Raw genomic sequence first — 15,786 nt, forward strand, 5'->3', positions numbered from 1 at the left:
ACTCCGCTCTGCTACGCTATAGCGAATAGTCTAAACACGACCAAGCGTAAACGCGTGAAACGTAAACACGTGAAGAACGAAAACAAACCGAACGAATTATCCAAAATCCATTCGTAAATATTCACCGATTAATTGCCATAATTATCAATACACAAAATTGTATGCACCGAACCGTTGAATAAATTATGATCATCCATTAAAATTACACATTATATGTGACGCTCTAATATTTATATATTAAGGGATTTTTATCAAATTTTAATTAATATTTTTTAATTTTTAACCTGGAAAACTACTTCACCAAAAAAAGTGAGGTAGTGACGTAATATGATAGAACATTTTTGGAGTAGAAATATTTTCTGGTGGACATTTTTTAAATTATTTATTTTCATGGTACAGTCGTTACAGTTTATACATTTACGAATAGAAATGTTCTGGTGGAGTTGATATGTAGCTGTGCAATCAAAATTAAATTCATGATGCAGTTGTTAAGGGGTAGTATTTGGTCATGGTAGAGATATGAAGCTTGATTTGTTGGGTGTAGATGAATTTTGGTATAGATGCTTCTGGTAGAATTAAATTTTGATAGAAATGTTTCTGGTCGAACTGTAATGTGTCCTTTAACATGAAACCAACTCTTGAATTCAATTGCCAATAAAATCGAAAGAATCTCTGTCGTCGAATCTTTCGAAACAAAACAACTCTAGCGACATCTGTATTTACATTTGGAACTAGACTCCGACTTTAGGCTAAGTTGTTGAGTTCTGCATAACCAAATCGATCTCATATATCAACAATTTTTGCGCTACCTCCGTCGACAATCGCGGCGTAACTAGTCAGTCTGCGGTAAGAGGGAATAGGGGTACATTCTACTTGGACGCTGACAGCGTTTTCAACTTGGCATTGTAAACGTAAACGCTACAAGCGTTTAGATGGATGCGTTTAGAATTGTGTTCTCAACGCTCCCGACGTTCAACTGGTTGAACGCATCCACAGAGAGATCGTCTGTTATCTCTGTTATCGTACTACCGCTCGTTTCGCTGTCTTCACTTTCGATGAATCCAGTGTTATTTCGTCGAGTAATTGAAAAAGAACAAATCACTTGTTGGTTACGCCATTTTGTAATCGCACCAAGTCGAACATGACGTGAACGCAACCAGCGTCACCGCGCATTTCAAATCGCGAACACGTTTTAGCGTTATTAGCGTTATTAACATATAACGCTATTAACGCTGTCAGCGTCCAAGTAGAATGTACCCTAGTTGGCTGCGTTCACGGAGGTACGGGGTTTGCAAGCAATAGTTTGCATTGGACAGAAAAGAGAGAGCACGTTTCTCGTGGTGGTAAAGTTCTTATTCTCGGATCGCGAAGGCCGTGGTCCGTGGTCGTGGTCGTCGTGGTAGCTTTGGCCTCGCTCGCTCGTCTCGCGCTGGCTTGCCATTTTGTGACGCTTCTCGTATATAAATCTTCGTAAACAAAGTTATATCAGTAATACGTCTCAATAATAAAGTTTTAAGGCCGGGACAATGTCCAAACGGAGGATTGAAGTTGTAGACCCTTACGTCAAGAGACGAGCGTGAGTATAACTAAAAAAAATAAGGAATCAACAATCACGAGAAAAATTGATTTTCTTCCGGAACTCGACATTTCGCGCTTAGAGCACACGCTATGAGCTATTTATCCTATTGCCGTATTTTTTTTCAATCATTCTCATATCAACGATCGACAATTTCCATGAAGTTGACAGTTCTTTTTAACAAATGATTTTAATATTGGCATAATATTTTCCTCATTTTGTGTACTCAATGGGGTTTTCGTGGACCGGAGAAAAAATCAACTTCGCACATGAGGGTCTTGCTGTTCGTATTGTAACAATACTATTTCACCACTAAGAATTGACGTTCTCTTCACTTTATTAGCATTTATATTGAGGATGTACAATTTTCTACCTGTCATTATTTTTCCATTAATTTCGACACGACCTAGAAAATTTGCTTAACTATTTAATAACGTGACATTATGAAATTATGACGAAGTTGCGTATTCCTTCATGGCTGTTGTTTTTATAAAACGTAATCATTGAAAGTTATTTGTATATTCCAAGATTATTCTCAGTAAATTTACAGGCGAAACTTTGAGACTGAAAAATTATTGAGTTTATAATGAATTTACTAAAGTAAAACATAATGCGCTGGTAAACCTGTGAGATTTAAGACACATACCCATATATATTTATAAAACATTTACATTCATAATCTGCACCATGTCATAAAGTATATAAATAGAAATTTTCTCTTTTGTATGAGAATGAGTCAAATTTCAAAATTAATTACTATGATCATGCATGGTCATGATTCAAAAAAATTTAGAAACAGCAATGTAGAGTCAAACTGATATTAGCCACTTGTTTGGCTAACCTCAATATGGCAGAAGTGCCTCCAGAGCCTCCAGGAACCTGCCTGTTATATGTGTTAATTCATGAAAATACCATATTACTATACAAAAATTCGCGACAAAATAGTCAGAAAAAATCCACCTGAAAATAGTAGGGTTGAATTCAGAGGCAATATCGTAAGAATAAAAAAAATATATTGAATAAAAAAATGGCTTAAAAAGGTTGTAGTTGCAGAAGACAAAAAATTTTCCATACTTCATCATGTTTGTAAACATAATTAACTCGAAAACCATATTTTCTTGCAATAAGTCTTCAGAAAAATTCAAAATTTATCTATCTATTTGATATGAAAATTAAAAATAATGGTAGAAAAAAAGATCTTTTTCTATTTGATTAATGAAAACTTCAAATCAACAATAGAGACAACCCAGTTTAAGTCCATAAAATTCTTTACGGTATACGAATGTCAAATTTAGTTGGAGTAACCTGAGAAAGTTGAGAGACAACCATTTTTAGTTTACTAAATACAAATATTAATATAGAGTAAAACCATGGGGAAAAATCAATCAAATGTTTTTCATTTGAGATCATTCATTTAAGTGACAAACGATGTTAAAAAAAGGTTTCATCATAGACATTTCATGAATTTCTTATTGTACAGAGATGGTCAAGAAAATGTACCATCACCGGTACAGGTGGGAAACAGTACATCGGCACAGCTGAATCCCTACACAGGACTGCCTTACACTCGTAGATATCATGATTTTCTGAAGAAGAGAATAACCTTACCAGTCTTTGAGTACAGAAGTGACTTTATGAGACTATTGGCACAACATCAGTGTATCGTACTGGTGGGTGAGACAGGTTCTGGGAAAACAACTCAGATACCGCAATGGTGCGTGGAATATTCAATCTCTGTGGGAAAAAAAGGAGTAGCTTGTACGCAACCCAGAAGAGTAGCAGCGATGTCGGTGGCACAACGAGTTTCTGAAGAAATGGATGTAATTTTGGGAATGCAAGTTGGTTACAGTATTCGTTTTGAGGATTGTAGCTCGGTTCATACAGTCCTAAAATACATGACCGATGGTATGTTATTGCGGGAAGGTATGTCTGATCCCATGCTCGAAGCTTATCAAGTAATATTATTGGACGAAGCTCACGAGAGGACACTTGCAACCGATTTACTCATGGGAGTACTGAAAGAAGTAATAAAACAAAGATCCGATTTGAAACTCGTAATTATGAGCGCGACCCTTGATGCTGGCAAATTTCAACAATACTTTGATAATGCGCCTTTGATGAATGTTCCTGGCCGAACACATCCTGTTGAAATATTTTACACACCCGAGCCAGAGCGCGATTATCTCGAAGCTGCTATAAGAACAGTTGTACAGATACACATGTGCGAAGAGGGTAGCGGTGATCTTTTGCTGTTTCTTACGGGTCAAGAAGAAATCGAGGAAGCTTGCAAGAGAATCAAACGTGAAATGGACAACTTAGGACCCGATGTCGGAGAGCTCAAATGCATTCCACTCTATTCCACCCTGCCACCGAATTTGCAACAACGAATATTTGAGGCAGCCCCTCCCAATAAACCCAATGGTGCCGTTGGAAGAAAAGTCGTTGTTTCAACCAATATCGCCGAAACTTCGTTGACCATCGATGGTGTAGTTTTTGTCATCGATCCTGGGTTTGCCAAACAAAAGGTAATTCTATCAGAATTGAAAGAACTTTTAAAAAAATGTTCAATGCCAAAACTGTGTAAGCTTGATGACTCTTTATCGTTGTTAAAAATTCAATGAATCATTATTGGTGTAGCACTTTATATCCCAAGACGCAAGTCAGTTTTACATAAAATATTATGTAATCTTAAATGCTTACGTGAGAACTAATACATTGCATGCTTTATCTTAATAGTTGAAATGCACTTGGTCAATATATATCGATTCATTACTTCGAGCTTATCTGTTTCAATGAATAATATTCACTTCACATTAATGTGTTTATCTATTCTCTACTATTTTTATGAGAAATTTATATCGACAGGTTTACAATCCAAGGATTCGAGTTGAATCACTCCTAGTATCACCGATTAGCAAAGCTTCGGCTCAACAGAGAGCTGGACGAGCGGGTCGTACGCGACCCGGAAAATGCTTCAGGTTGTATACCGAAAAAGCATTCAAAAACGAGATGCAGGACAATACTTATCCCGAAATTCTACGATCTAATTTGGGAAGTGTTGTTTTACAACTTAAAAAACTTGGCATTGATGATCTGGTGAGTGGAGCCACAAAATACCCAGTGTTTCTCATAATCGTGAATATTTTTGAAGATTTCATTTATTTTTCATAATTTAAAATTCTAAGTCTGGTGATCTTGTTTTCTCTTAGTATCACAGCGGAAAAAAATCCATCCATGAACATTCAATAAATTTCCATAATATTTTATCGCACCTGATCGAATAAATTTAGACGATTGATGGAAAAATAATTCGCTTCGTTTTATTTCTCTCAGGTTCACTTTGACTTCATGGATCCACCGGCTCCTGAAACTCTAATGCGAGCTCTGGAACTGTTAAATTATCTTGCTGCTCTTGACGACGATGGAAATTTGACGGATTTGGGAGCTATAATGGCGGAATTTCCACTCGATCCTCAACTTGCGAAAATGCTTATAGCATCTTGTAATCACAATTGTAGCAACGAGATACTCAGTATAACAGCGATGCTGTCAGGTAAAGAGAATTAGGGGTCTCGTTAAGGCGTTATACTTACTGATGCATGTGCATAAGAACTGTCAGATGGGGAAAAAGTCTCGATCAGATTGCGCAAATATTTTCTGAAATCTTGTGTAAATCATGGAATTTTAATCTTCGTTCAGTGGCTTTTCTCAGGGATGTTTTTATCTCTCAGTCAGTAAATTCCTTATTACATTCTCAAATTCTTGAAAAATTCATTAAATTTTTACGGGCGCTAAAGTTAAAGAATATATTGTTCTGGAGGTATTCAACTGCAGTTAAATGGCAAAAAAATATTAACATTTGAGTATATCAGGAAGAGCGGGATGAGGTAACGTTGTAGTATATTGACGATTGACATGCTATTAGTCCCACAGTGCTTTGTGAGACCGAACGAGGCCAAGAAAGCAGCCGATGACGCAAAAATGAAATTTGCTCATATCGATGGTGACCATTTGACGTTATTGAATGTTTATCACGCTTTCAAACAAAGTAAGTTCAACATTTTGGAGTCCTTGTTTCAACTGTCTTTTTTCCATACAAATTATCATTGATTTTCAATTATTTCGTGAAATAATTTAGATCTGGAAGATCCAACATGGTGTTACGACCATTTCGTGAATTATCGATCCTTGAAGAGCGGTGATAATGTCAGAGAACAATTGTGCCGAATCATGGACAGATTCTCGCTCAAGCGTACCTCTACCGATTTCACTTCGAAGGATTATTACATCAATATTAGAAAAGCCCTCGTCAATGGTTTTTTCATGCAGGTAAGTTGGTACAATAGTTTCCTTTGCTCGAAAAATCACAGAAAAATGGCTGATCCATGAAATTCGTTATTTACATATTTTTCAACGTTTTCGTGTTCAGGTTGCACACTTGGAGAGAACCGGTCATTATCAAACGATCAAAGACAATCAAGCTGTACAGTTACATCCAAGCAGCTGTTTGGATCATAAGCCCGAATGGGTTATATACAATGAGTTCGTTTTAACGACGAAAAATTATATTAGGACAGTGACTGACATAAAACGTAAGTTTATTCAAGTTAATAAGTATGCCAGGTCTAATAGAATTAGTACACAAAATGGAACTTGTCACTTGTAGGGTAAAATTGTTTTTTCACGATTCTTTGGTTTCATTTTCTTTTATGATTGAAATATTTTGGCAGATTGATTGGCAACGAATATTCGTCGAAACAAAATTTTTGATTTGTTCATTTTCATTTCAGCCGATTGGTTACTGACGATTGCACCACAGTACTACGATTTGCGAAATTTCCCGCAGTGCGAGGCGAAAGCACAGCTGGAATTAATACAAACTCGATTAGACTCGAAACAGTATCAAGAGGGATTTTAACCACCAAGTTTGATAGATACGATTGATAATCGTGTTTAAAGCGTTTCGAAAAGATGTTATGGAACGTGTTGAAATGATTTTTCGCAAATTAACACAACAAAGTAACACACATACAGCGATGGACTAATTTGTCGTAACATCTCCTGTGTTTGTTTTCTACCAGAAGTGAGAAATCCACCATTTGAATGAATCAGTGTAAACGACGGCATGTTCGTCGAAGTATGAAATTCAAAATATAACGGACGGTTGAAGACAAAATGTACAATTTATCAGTAAACATAAAAAGAAGAAAAACAATGGAAGAACAAAAATTCGTTGAAATATTCGACAAATTTGGAGATGACATCCCGCTAGGCGAAATAGATTAATTTTTGTATCCACTGTTGAAGTAACGTGTCAAAAAGGATAGATGTAAAAACGGAAAATGGAACCCGCATTAAATATTTCGTTTTTTTTGTCGTCAAGAACGACGTATTTTCGTAATTGGCGCTTCTTGAATTTTGCGTAATTTATGAACTAACACGTACAACAAACATTCGAATTCATGGTCACCATTTTATTAACAGGTTTAAGGAATGAAAATATGTAGTTTTCTAGAATCTTGGTGATTTTCGTGCTTTGATGTAAGAATTTTGGCAAAAAAAAAAGATACTATTTTTTATGTACGACGGTATTGATATGAAATTTGGAATTCTAAGAAAAAAAAAAATTTGCCTTGGGTTTGACAAACAATTATTGAGAATTCACATTGTCACATTCTCAATTATACAGTGATAAACAAGCTTTTTCTTTCACCATAATAAACTTAATGAACTTGTGATCTTTCCCCGGTAGTTACGAGCATGAACTAAAGAGTATTAACCGACGTCAATGAGCATAGTACGAAACGATTATCTGGCAACAAGATTTTTGTGGATAAATGTGGGAAAAGAAATGACAGACTTGGAAGTACTCGAATTTCTTTACAATTTCATTATGTATCAAAAAGTCATATTTAATAGTTGTTTTTGCTTTATATGACGCCTAACTCTTACACAAGGACTTAAGCTGGATAGGGAAACAATCAAAACAAAAAAAATTGCTGTTTCATGTCTGACGCACCTCGAAATCAACATACGTACATAATATTACAATGGCTTTGAATTGTAAAATAAATACCCAAAGAATCACGAAAAATATATATGATTTCAATTTTGTATATAGACGTAAACTGAAAAAGTAAAAACAGGAAAAAAACGCAAAGCACCATAACGAAAATGCGAGAGAACAATGATGTTTTTATCAACTGTACACTGTAATTACGTATAATAAAACGATGGACGTGTACGGGGTTTGTAAGCTTTTGGCAGGTCGGATTGGTCGGAAATGCGCTCAAAAGACATTCGTCGATTCGTCGATTACAGTCAATAAAAAACGGTATACTAGCGCCAGTGTGAATTGGTGAGTGAAACTGTAACTGCGCGTTGAGGATTCGGAAATAATTGAGAACCCCTGGAGCAACACGAGGTTTTGTGCGCCTTGCCGCATTTCGTCATTGGTCTCAATAATTTTTGTTTTTTTCGGTTTGTGAATTACTGTTGAAATTAGTAACGTGTAGAAATGGCACCAATCGGCTTACCGGTCGTAGCAAGATTCAATAAATTTGCAATAGATACGATCTGTCAAATTACACGAAAAAATTCCGCTAGGTGAGTATATAATCTTTCTAAATCATTCTCGAAATACTAATGGCACATAAGAACATGATTTTTCCATGTGACATCATATTCTTAAACCGATAAAAATTCAGTAAGTTCACGATTAGGTAATTAACAAAACATTGTCAAATGTAACGTAAAATATTGAATATTTTATTGATCCCATTTTTTCCACATCCTACGGAGGAATCACTTTCTTACACGTACATTTGTTTTGTCTATTCCACTTTAAATGCTTCCTTTAAATGTTTGTTCAAAATATCGTGGGATTTTCAGAACTCTGCAGCCTTTTTGTATGCAGCGCAAGCAGAGGTATGGCACAGTTTCAGAGGAAAAGAAAACCGATCATCCAGAAACACTAGAGTTAACGGAAAATGAAAAGAAACTTAAATCTGAGATAGAACTGTTGAACAAGGATCTTACTGATCTGAAGGAGCGAAATAACGAACTTAACGACAAGTACAAGAGAGCTCTCGCTGACAGTGAAAATCTTAGGGTCAGACTCTGCAAACAAATTGACGACGCAAAGCTCTTTGGTATTCAAGGCTTCTGCAAAGATCTTCTGGATGTTGCTGATATTTTAGGTAAAGCTACTGAAAGCGTTCCTAAGGATCAACTAACAGAGAGAAATCCACATTTAAAAAGTCTCTATGAAGGTCTGCAAATGACAGAAGCACAACTCCACAAGGTATTCTTGAAATACTTCTATCAACATCTTCCAATTTTTCCCATTACAGCAATGATAATGTTCATTATTCTAATTGAATATACAAATGTTCAAAAATATTACATAAACACATTGAATGATTTCTAACAATTCCACATTTACTTGTTTTATGGTTGTCCGAGAAAAGTACAGATTATTTTACTAGTGGGAAATGCTTTGAATTAAGGAATCCTCTAAAAATTGTAATGGAATCATTTTATCCCATGCAAGAGAAACTCATTTTTACGTTTTTTAAATTTGATTTTAAATACGTTTTTTTTAATTCGAAGATACGCTGTTCTACTTTGTCTTAGTTTTATTTACACTATTGAACTATATGAAAATATTTATGGATTTTAGGTCTTCAAAAAACATGGTTTGGTATCGTTCAACCCTCTCGAGGAGAAATTTGATCCGAACCAACACGAGGCGCTATTTCAACAGGTAATTTTCTTCTCATTATAAATATGAAGTCACAAGACTCTTCACATTCAAACGAACGTCTTTGAATCTATTGCTTTTAGGAAGTTGAAGGAAAACAGCCGGGTACTGTTGTCGTGGTTTCAAAAGTGGGCTACAAATTGCACGAAAGAGTAGTTCGACCTGCTCTGGTTGGTGTGACCAAAGGATAATAGGAGTTGGACAAGGGGAAAAATATTGAAAACGAGATTGTGAAAAAATCTTTCTCAAGATTAATATTAAATAAAGGAAAAGCGGTGAAAAAGATGTACATGTGACGTCTCATCAGTTGTTTTACATGCAAAGTTATTGGATTATCGTACACTTTTGTAGTTATAAGTGACTGCTCGTGGAGAGTGCTAAATTCATGATTTTAACTTTCCTTTGTAACACAGTGATGTATGTACATATTGTCGAAACGAACAGGAGTCATGAAAAAATAATGACAACAATAAATAGCAAGCACAACTTGTGTTGAATATAAATATGTATTTGTTTCAAAGAAAAAAGTATTCTATGACAAATTAAAATCCTGTAAAGTAAATGCATGAGAATGTTAGTTTTTCAGCACCTCTCGAACACTTTGTACAAGTCGGGCAAACTGGCGATTTGAAGTATCGTCGAATCGTGAGCAAAGCATTTGGGTGGTAAAAGACTTTCTTTTATCGCTGGATACAAAACGTGCTCAACTACGTGTTTCCAATCTTGAGCCTCGTTACTTGTGTTAACGTGACTGTAAAACTTAGCTGTCTCTCGACAAATACCGTCGAAACACACCTTTTCCGCCGTCCAATCAACTTCAGTTGCGAGACGAAGTATGTAAAGTGGGAGCTCTGCCTCATATGGAATGTATTTATCTAAAATAAGTATTTTGCTTGAGGAAACTCATTTGGAATGTATTTTTGTAATCGAATCAATCAGTACATACCTAATAATACTGGTAATGATTTTATATTTCCTCTTTTATCGATATTAATTGAGAAGTAATCGTTTAGTAAATCTGCCTTTTCAAGAAGCAGTTCTTTCACCCTGGCTGCTATTTCATCTTTCGGTCCATCCTCTTCAGTCCATCCTGTTCCTTCAGTTTCCAAACCCAAAAGCGCCAATTCGTCGAGAGGTAATGGTTGCTGATAAGAACATTTTTTAATATTTTGAATGAATTTTCTCAAGATATTGTTGATTTACCATGCAAATTGATTTACTACAAAAATCGCGATAGTTTATCCCACAAATTTTGCTATCACAATGGGAGTGAAAAAAAATCTTCCATGGTTCTTTGCATACTTACAGAAAATTTGAATACTCCATAATTCTCGAAATCGTACAGCATTATCTCATAAAATAGTTCTTCCCTGAAATAGATCGATTTTTTATTTTCGTAAATATATTTGACTTCATGAAAAAAGCAGCATATTTCTCATTAATTTGGTCGTATCCATGCGAATAAGAAATTTATTTTTCACTAGAACTTCGATGTTCATTTAGATTCAATTCAATATCTTATAATGGTTACATATTCATGGGACGTTTGGCGGAAAATAGACAGGCGAATATGTAAACATTTCGAGAACTTACGCGAGTTTCATGGTGTCACAGATATAGAGATTAAGGCCACTCTGTACAAGGGCCGATTTTTCATCGACGCTACCAACGAAAATTATATTTGAAAGTATATCGCGGAGTCCTTCATGATAATTATCCTCAATTTCTTTTCTGAGTGTTAAAATACTGTGCAATTTGACTTGAATACGAAATTTATTGACGGAGTATGACTTGAATCCCGACGATACGGGTGTTATCGTTCCTTCGCTGGAAGAAATTGTATCTGCCTCCGATGCAGCGATATTTTTTCTCTGAACAGTTTCATTTTCAACGTCAGACTCCTGGAAATTTTCGCAACGCTTGCTGCTCGATTCAATATTTTCTTGGGTTCCGTAGTATTTGTAAACAATTTTTAATGCCCGATCAGCAGCTTCAGAGATCGGTACTGGTTCGCTTGGTACGTCAGAGGACGAATCATCTTCCGCGTTTGGTGGATCCAAAATGCTCGATGTATCTATTTTTTCTGTTTGCGTCGACGTGACGACGTTATCTGAAGCTTTCATACCCATTTCGAGCGAATCAATAGAAGTTGTATCGCTTATGAGATTACTCCAATTCGATTTATCTTGATTTGTTAAACTTTCAATATCTTTTGGAGTTTCTTTCGGCAGTAAAATGCGTGTAGCCTTATTTTTCTTTTGATTTGTTTTTTCCAAACCGTCCTCTATCATCGTGAGTAAAACATCATCCATGTTCTCCAGATTTATTTCAATCATCGAAAATGCATTACTGTTTTTTTCCGTATCCGTCTGTTTTAACACACATTCATCCCTACTTTTTTCTATATTCTCTGTGCTCCTAATTTTCTCAACATCTACAATATTGTCTCTCGCAGAATTTGTACTTATACCGCATGCTGTTGTAATTGTGCAGTGTTCGTTCTGAAGTTCTGTTTCAAAATCTTTTGGATCAACAGATATATTGCATTCTTTATCAGAGTCTAAATCGCGCGATGTATTTTGCGAACCTTTTGCTCTATCACTATGAACCGTGAAGTTAAATTTGTCTAATTTTTGATCGGACGAACTCGTGCGTATCATCTCGCGAGCGTGAATTTTCTTCGTACTTTCGCCATTATCCTTGTCGAACTCAGGCAACACTTCTTCCAGTGTGCCCTTTGTGATGTTAACCTGTGGCATTCTAGCTTGGAGGTAAAATGTTCTGGACGCATTGTTGCTTGATAATTTTTCATCGAGAATGATTTTAATTTTCTCGATTATTACGTCTTCGTGAAGAAATCGTACCTCGTGCTTCGTCGGATGCACATTAACGTCCACGTTGTTTGGGTTTATATCCAAAGATATGTAACACCAAGGATGCATTTTTTTTGGCAGGTAGATCGAATAAAGTTCCTCTACCATTTTTCGTATAGCTGAAAAAGAAAAAACCTTCAATGAAAAATAGGTGAATAGAACTTTATGAAATAATTGTAGAGCTGAAGAAATTCTAAATTGTTTGTGATTATCTAAAATAATTGTTTTGCAAGCAATTATGTATTGAGATCGATCAAGTAACCAAGCATAAAAGTAGCGTTCGGTAGAGGAGGAACATTGATGATTGCAGAATACCGAAAAACCATTTTTCAGTTAACAATCATTTTTATAAATGTCATATAATTTTCAGTACCATCAAATTATCGAACTCACGCGTTGAATCGACCAGTCGATTATTAATGAATAGTAGAAATGTCATGCGCTTGCTTGTATAGTTTGGATTTGTAATAAGTGCATGAATCTTGAATTTATACGAGTCGTTTTCAGCCTCTACTTCCAAAAGTTCACGGGCGACCGGATTTCCATATAGTAGTTTGACGTTATTCATTTTCGTGGAGTTGTGGGGTGTTCTAACCTGTTTGAATCATAAAGTAGTTTTATTTGAATACAACAATACTTGATTTTCAAAAGGTATTCAAATACGCCAATTTTTACATTGGCTTATGAGGATTTTGGCTACGATTTTGGATGGTTTTTTCTACATTCTTTTATTGCTCATAAATGTTTATTTAAGTTATTTCAAATCAAAAACTGATAAGTCAGATTGATCTGAGTGAATATTAAGAAAATATAATCCAATTTCGACGAGAATCACCTTTTTTTCAAAACTTAAGTCAAACTTTTCATAACTGAATTAGAATTGGTTTTTTTTCTCCCTTGTATTTCTGACCATTTCACTGCAGTTTTCATTTTGTACAAATTATTTTAAACATTGTACAAATTGAAAATATATACGGAAATCAGATACTGAACGGTGTTTATTACCTGTGGAAGAACTTCGCCTTGTTTTTTCAGAGTAAAACCAACTTTGGGGTTGTGAACTGAATAACGAGTCACAACATCAGCTATTTTTGTAAATTCTTCAGCTGCACTGGAAAGAGCTTTTCGTCGGGTGGCAACATTGTAAAATAGATTTTCAATGAGAATAGTTGTGCCTTGATTCCCAGCACAAGGCTTAGGAGCTCCTTTTAGTTTGCTATCGATATAAGAAGCTCTGAAAGAAAATAATATAATAAATATTTACGTCCACAGAGTTACGATTTTATGGAAACAAGTATCGAGTATAATAATGACCGGCTTATTAAATTCAAGAAGACTTGAGTGTGCTCGATGGTTTTTTTTTTTTTGTGGAAAAGTTGTTTCAAGCGGGAAGTTTACATTTAAATTTCAAGCTATACTTACTTGTAGGCACACTTTTCTTCCGCAGTCTTTGTCGTGATGGTTAAAAGTGCGACATGGCTTATACTGGCTAAAGCTTCTCCACGAAATCCAAAAGTTTCAATTGACTTGAGGTCATCAAAATTTTGGAGTTTGCTCGTTGTGAATCGCTCACACACAATTTCCATATCTTCTTTTCTAATACCAGTTCCATTGTCTTGAATCTTAGATGATAAAAATTTAGTTAGAAATTAATAACAGATTGCTTGCACCATTCAAATCAGTATCAGTTATTGCATAACTAGATGTTAATGCCACTTGTTCTGGAGGGATTATTAAAGAAAGTATCAATTATTGAGTACATTCAAAAATTCAATTTGTTTCAAGCATTTAGCAATTAAATTGTAAAAACTTCAGGGTATATTTTCAGAGTACTCCTGCATGATTGCTGATTACATTTCCAAAAAATTCACCATTTGAGAATTAACGTAGAAAAGCGTTACGTTGCAGAAATTCTCAACTATCATTTTACATGCAAAGATAGTTTTTTCAAACATCGTGTGTAAAAACAATGACTAACCTGTAGTAATTTAAGCCCACCTTCTTTTACTGTGATCTGAATATTTGTGGATTTGGCATCAAGACTAGAAGAAAAAAAATGGTGATCACAGACCTATTGATAATTGAGCATGGTTTTACAGATATTGACAAAGGAATTCCTGGTAACTCTACATCTCTCATTACCTGTAAAGAATATAAAATTTGACGATAATATTTTAATTGTTTGTTTATTCCATCAATGCAGTCAGCTGATCAATATACGCGAACAAGAGGTTTACAAATAGATTACTGTAAGAAAGCGTTTTTCTAAAGGACTAATTGTACGTGATATAACCTCCAATAACTTAGACTGATAAAGCTTGACATCAATAATGAATGGAATGTCTGTTGGAAACGCTAATTTTGAAGAACAACAAAAATACAAATTCAAAAAAATTCATCGAACCTGTTTTCGATAAGTTCTTTCAATGCGTTTGCCGGTCTTTGAATAATTTCACCGGCTGCTATTCTGTTGACTACTACTTCATCGAGTTTTTTAATTTTTGCCGGTTTCTCCATTTTTACATAAAAAACATTTCAATAGTAACAGAAGCGAATGATATCAAATCAAACGTTTTCAATTTTCAAGTGATGACACGTGTTCGAACTGTTTCAAACGTTTTAAAACTGTAGAAAATTCGTCGTATTGTTATTGCAATTGATGTCGGGCGAGCTCGATGGAGGGCGCCACAGTATTTGTACAGTCAGAAATTCATCAGTTGAAATGTTTTGTTAGCTGTCAAGTTCGTTTCTATTGTTTTGAATTGTTTAAGTTTACTCGAGTAGCAGTATCCATCCAAATACAGTGTTTTATCGACTACCATGAATCTTGGTTTTTTCTTTCCATAGAAAGAAAAAGAAGTGTAGAAAGAAGAAGTGTAGAAAGAAAGTCACTGATGAATCGTCATGAATCTCGATCGGAATATAGCTCCGCTCTTTTTTTTTAAAATGAATCCATTAATCTTGACATGCTATATAAGCTCCGGCTGTTATAAATACATAATATGAGATAAACAGCTCGATTTTTCTCGCATTCTCTCAACCTAGTCAATCGTCATTCCCCTCATTTTTTTGTAGCTTCTGTTTTAATCAAATTTAACCTGAATTTTCCAAGGCATACTCCCTCATTGTGTTAGTTCGTAGGGGATTCGAGGGTGATTCCCAGCAGTGCACATGAATTAACCATGACAGTAGCAGATTGAAAAATTTTATCAGATTTTTTCACAAAACACCATTCAAAGTTGTTTTCATCACAATTATTATTTTTCATAAAATATAAAAAAACTCGCCATAGTATTTGGATTCTATATCCTCCCATTTTGGACTCGATTTTGGAGGTTTTACCAAAACATTGTAATTTCCAAGTAAACTCCGAATAAAAACTTTTACATTCCGTACTTTGCGCTGGCAAAGGTTTAAACTGTGCTATTTTTATTTCCTACGTAGTCCACCGAGGAAACGTTGTAAAATTTATGTTGACTCGATAATGAACTGTAAATTTTAATTATTATGCCATTTATCGCTATTTTTAAATATATCGGTATATAATACATTCGTACCGATATATTTGCTTTGGT

At 35.1% G+C, this 15,786-nt stretch overlaps 3 protein-coding genes across 5 annotated transcripts; 2 read left to right on the top strand and 1 right to left on the bottom strand.

Annotated features, from left to right (window-relative positions):
- The first annotated feature begins 1,300 nt into the window (after positions 1-1,300).
- Dhx15 (DEAH-box helicase 15) lies at positions 1,301-7,820 on the top strand. Its single transcript, XM_043416268.1, has 8 exons — positions 1,301-1,576; positions 3,057-4,101; positions 4,442-4,672; positions 4,910-5,129; positions 5,502-5,624; positions 5,715-5,905; positions 6,006-6,168; positions 6,367-7,820. The coding sequence occupies exons 1-8, from the start codon at positions 1,527-1,529 to the stop codon at positions 6,492-6,494; spliced, it is 2,151 nt and encodes a 716-aa protein (XP_043272203.1). The 5' UTR covers positions 1,301-1,526; the 3' UTR covers positions 6,495-7,820.
- Positions 7,821-7,970: 150 nt separating this feature from the next.
- Roe1 (grpE protein homolog, mitochondrial Roe1) lies at positions 7,971-9,841 on the top strand. Its single transcript, XM_043416281.1, has 4 exons — positions 7,971-8,182; positions 8,468-8,879; positions 9,258-9,341; positions 9,422-9,841. Exons 1-4 carry the CDS (start codon positions 8,094-8,096, stop codon positions 9,527-9,529), a joined length of 693 nt encoding a protein of 230 aa, XP_043272216.1. The 5' UTR covers positions 7,971-8,093; the 3' UTR covers positions 9,530-9,841.
- Positions 9,826-14,891, bottom strand: Mlh1 (DNA mismatch repair ATPase Mlh1). Of its 3 annotated transcripts, none has more exons than XM_043416239.1 (9): positions 14,616-14,891; positions 14,190-14,253; positions 13,634-13,833; positions 13,217-13,445; positions 12,605-12,806; positions 10,932-12,330; positions 10,645-10,708; positions 10,285-10,483; positions 9,826-10,213 (listed from the first exon to the last, which is right to left on the bottom strand). In XM_043416239.1, the coding sequence occupies exons 1-9, from the start codon at positions 14,726-14,728 to the stop codon at positions 9,921-9,923; spliced, it is 2,763 nt and encodes a 920-aa protein (XP_043272174.1). In that variant the 5' UTR covers positions 14,729-14,891; the 3' UTR covers positions 9,826-9,920. The 3 variants fall into 3 exon arrangements, with proteins under 3 accessions (XP_043272174.1, XP_043272191.1, XP_043272183.1); XM_043416256.1 differs by lacking the exon at positions 14,616-14,891 and adding an exon at positions 14,354-14,525 and having other exon boundaries at positions 14,210-14,253; XM_043416248.1 differs by lacking the exon at positions 14,616-14,891 and adding an exon at positions 14,354-14,525.
- Positions 14,892-15,786: the final 895 nt, after the last annotated feature.

The sequence above is a fragment of the Venturia canescens genome, chromosome 1, assembly GCF_019457755.1.
Source record: "Venturia canescens isolate UGA chromosome 1, ASM1945775v1, whole genome shotgun sequence".
Lineage (NCBI taxonomy): Eukaryota > Metazoa > Arthropoda > Insecta > Hymenoptera > Ichneumonidae > Venturia > Venturia canescens.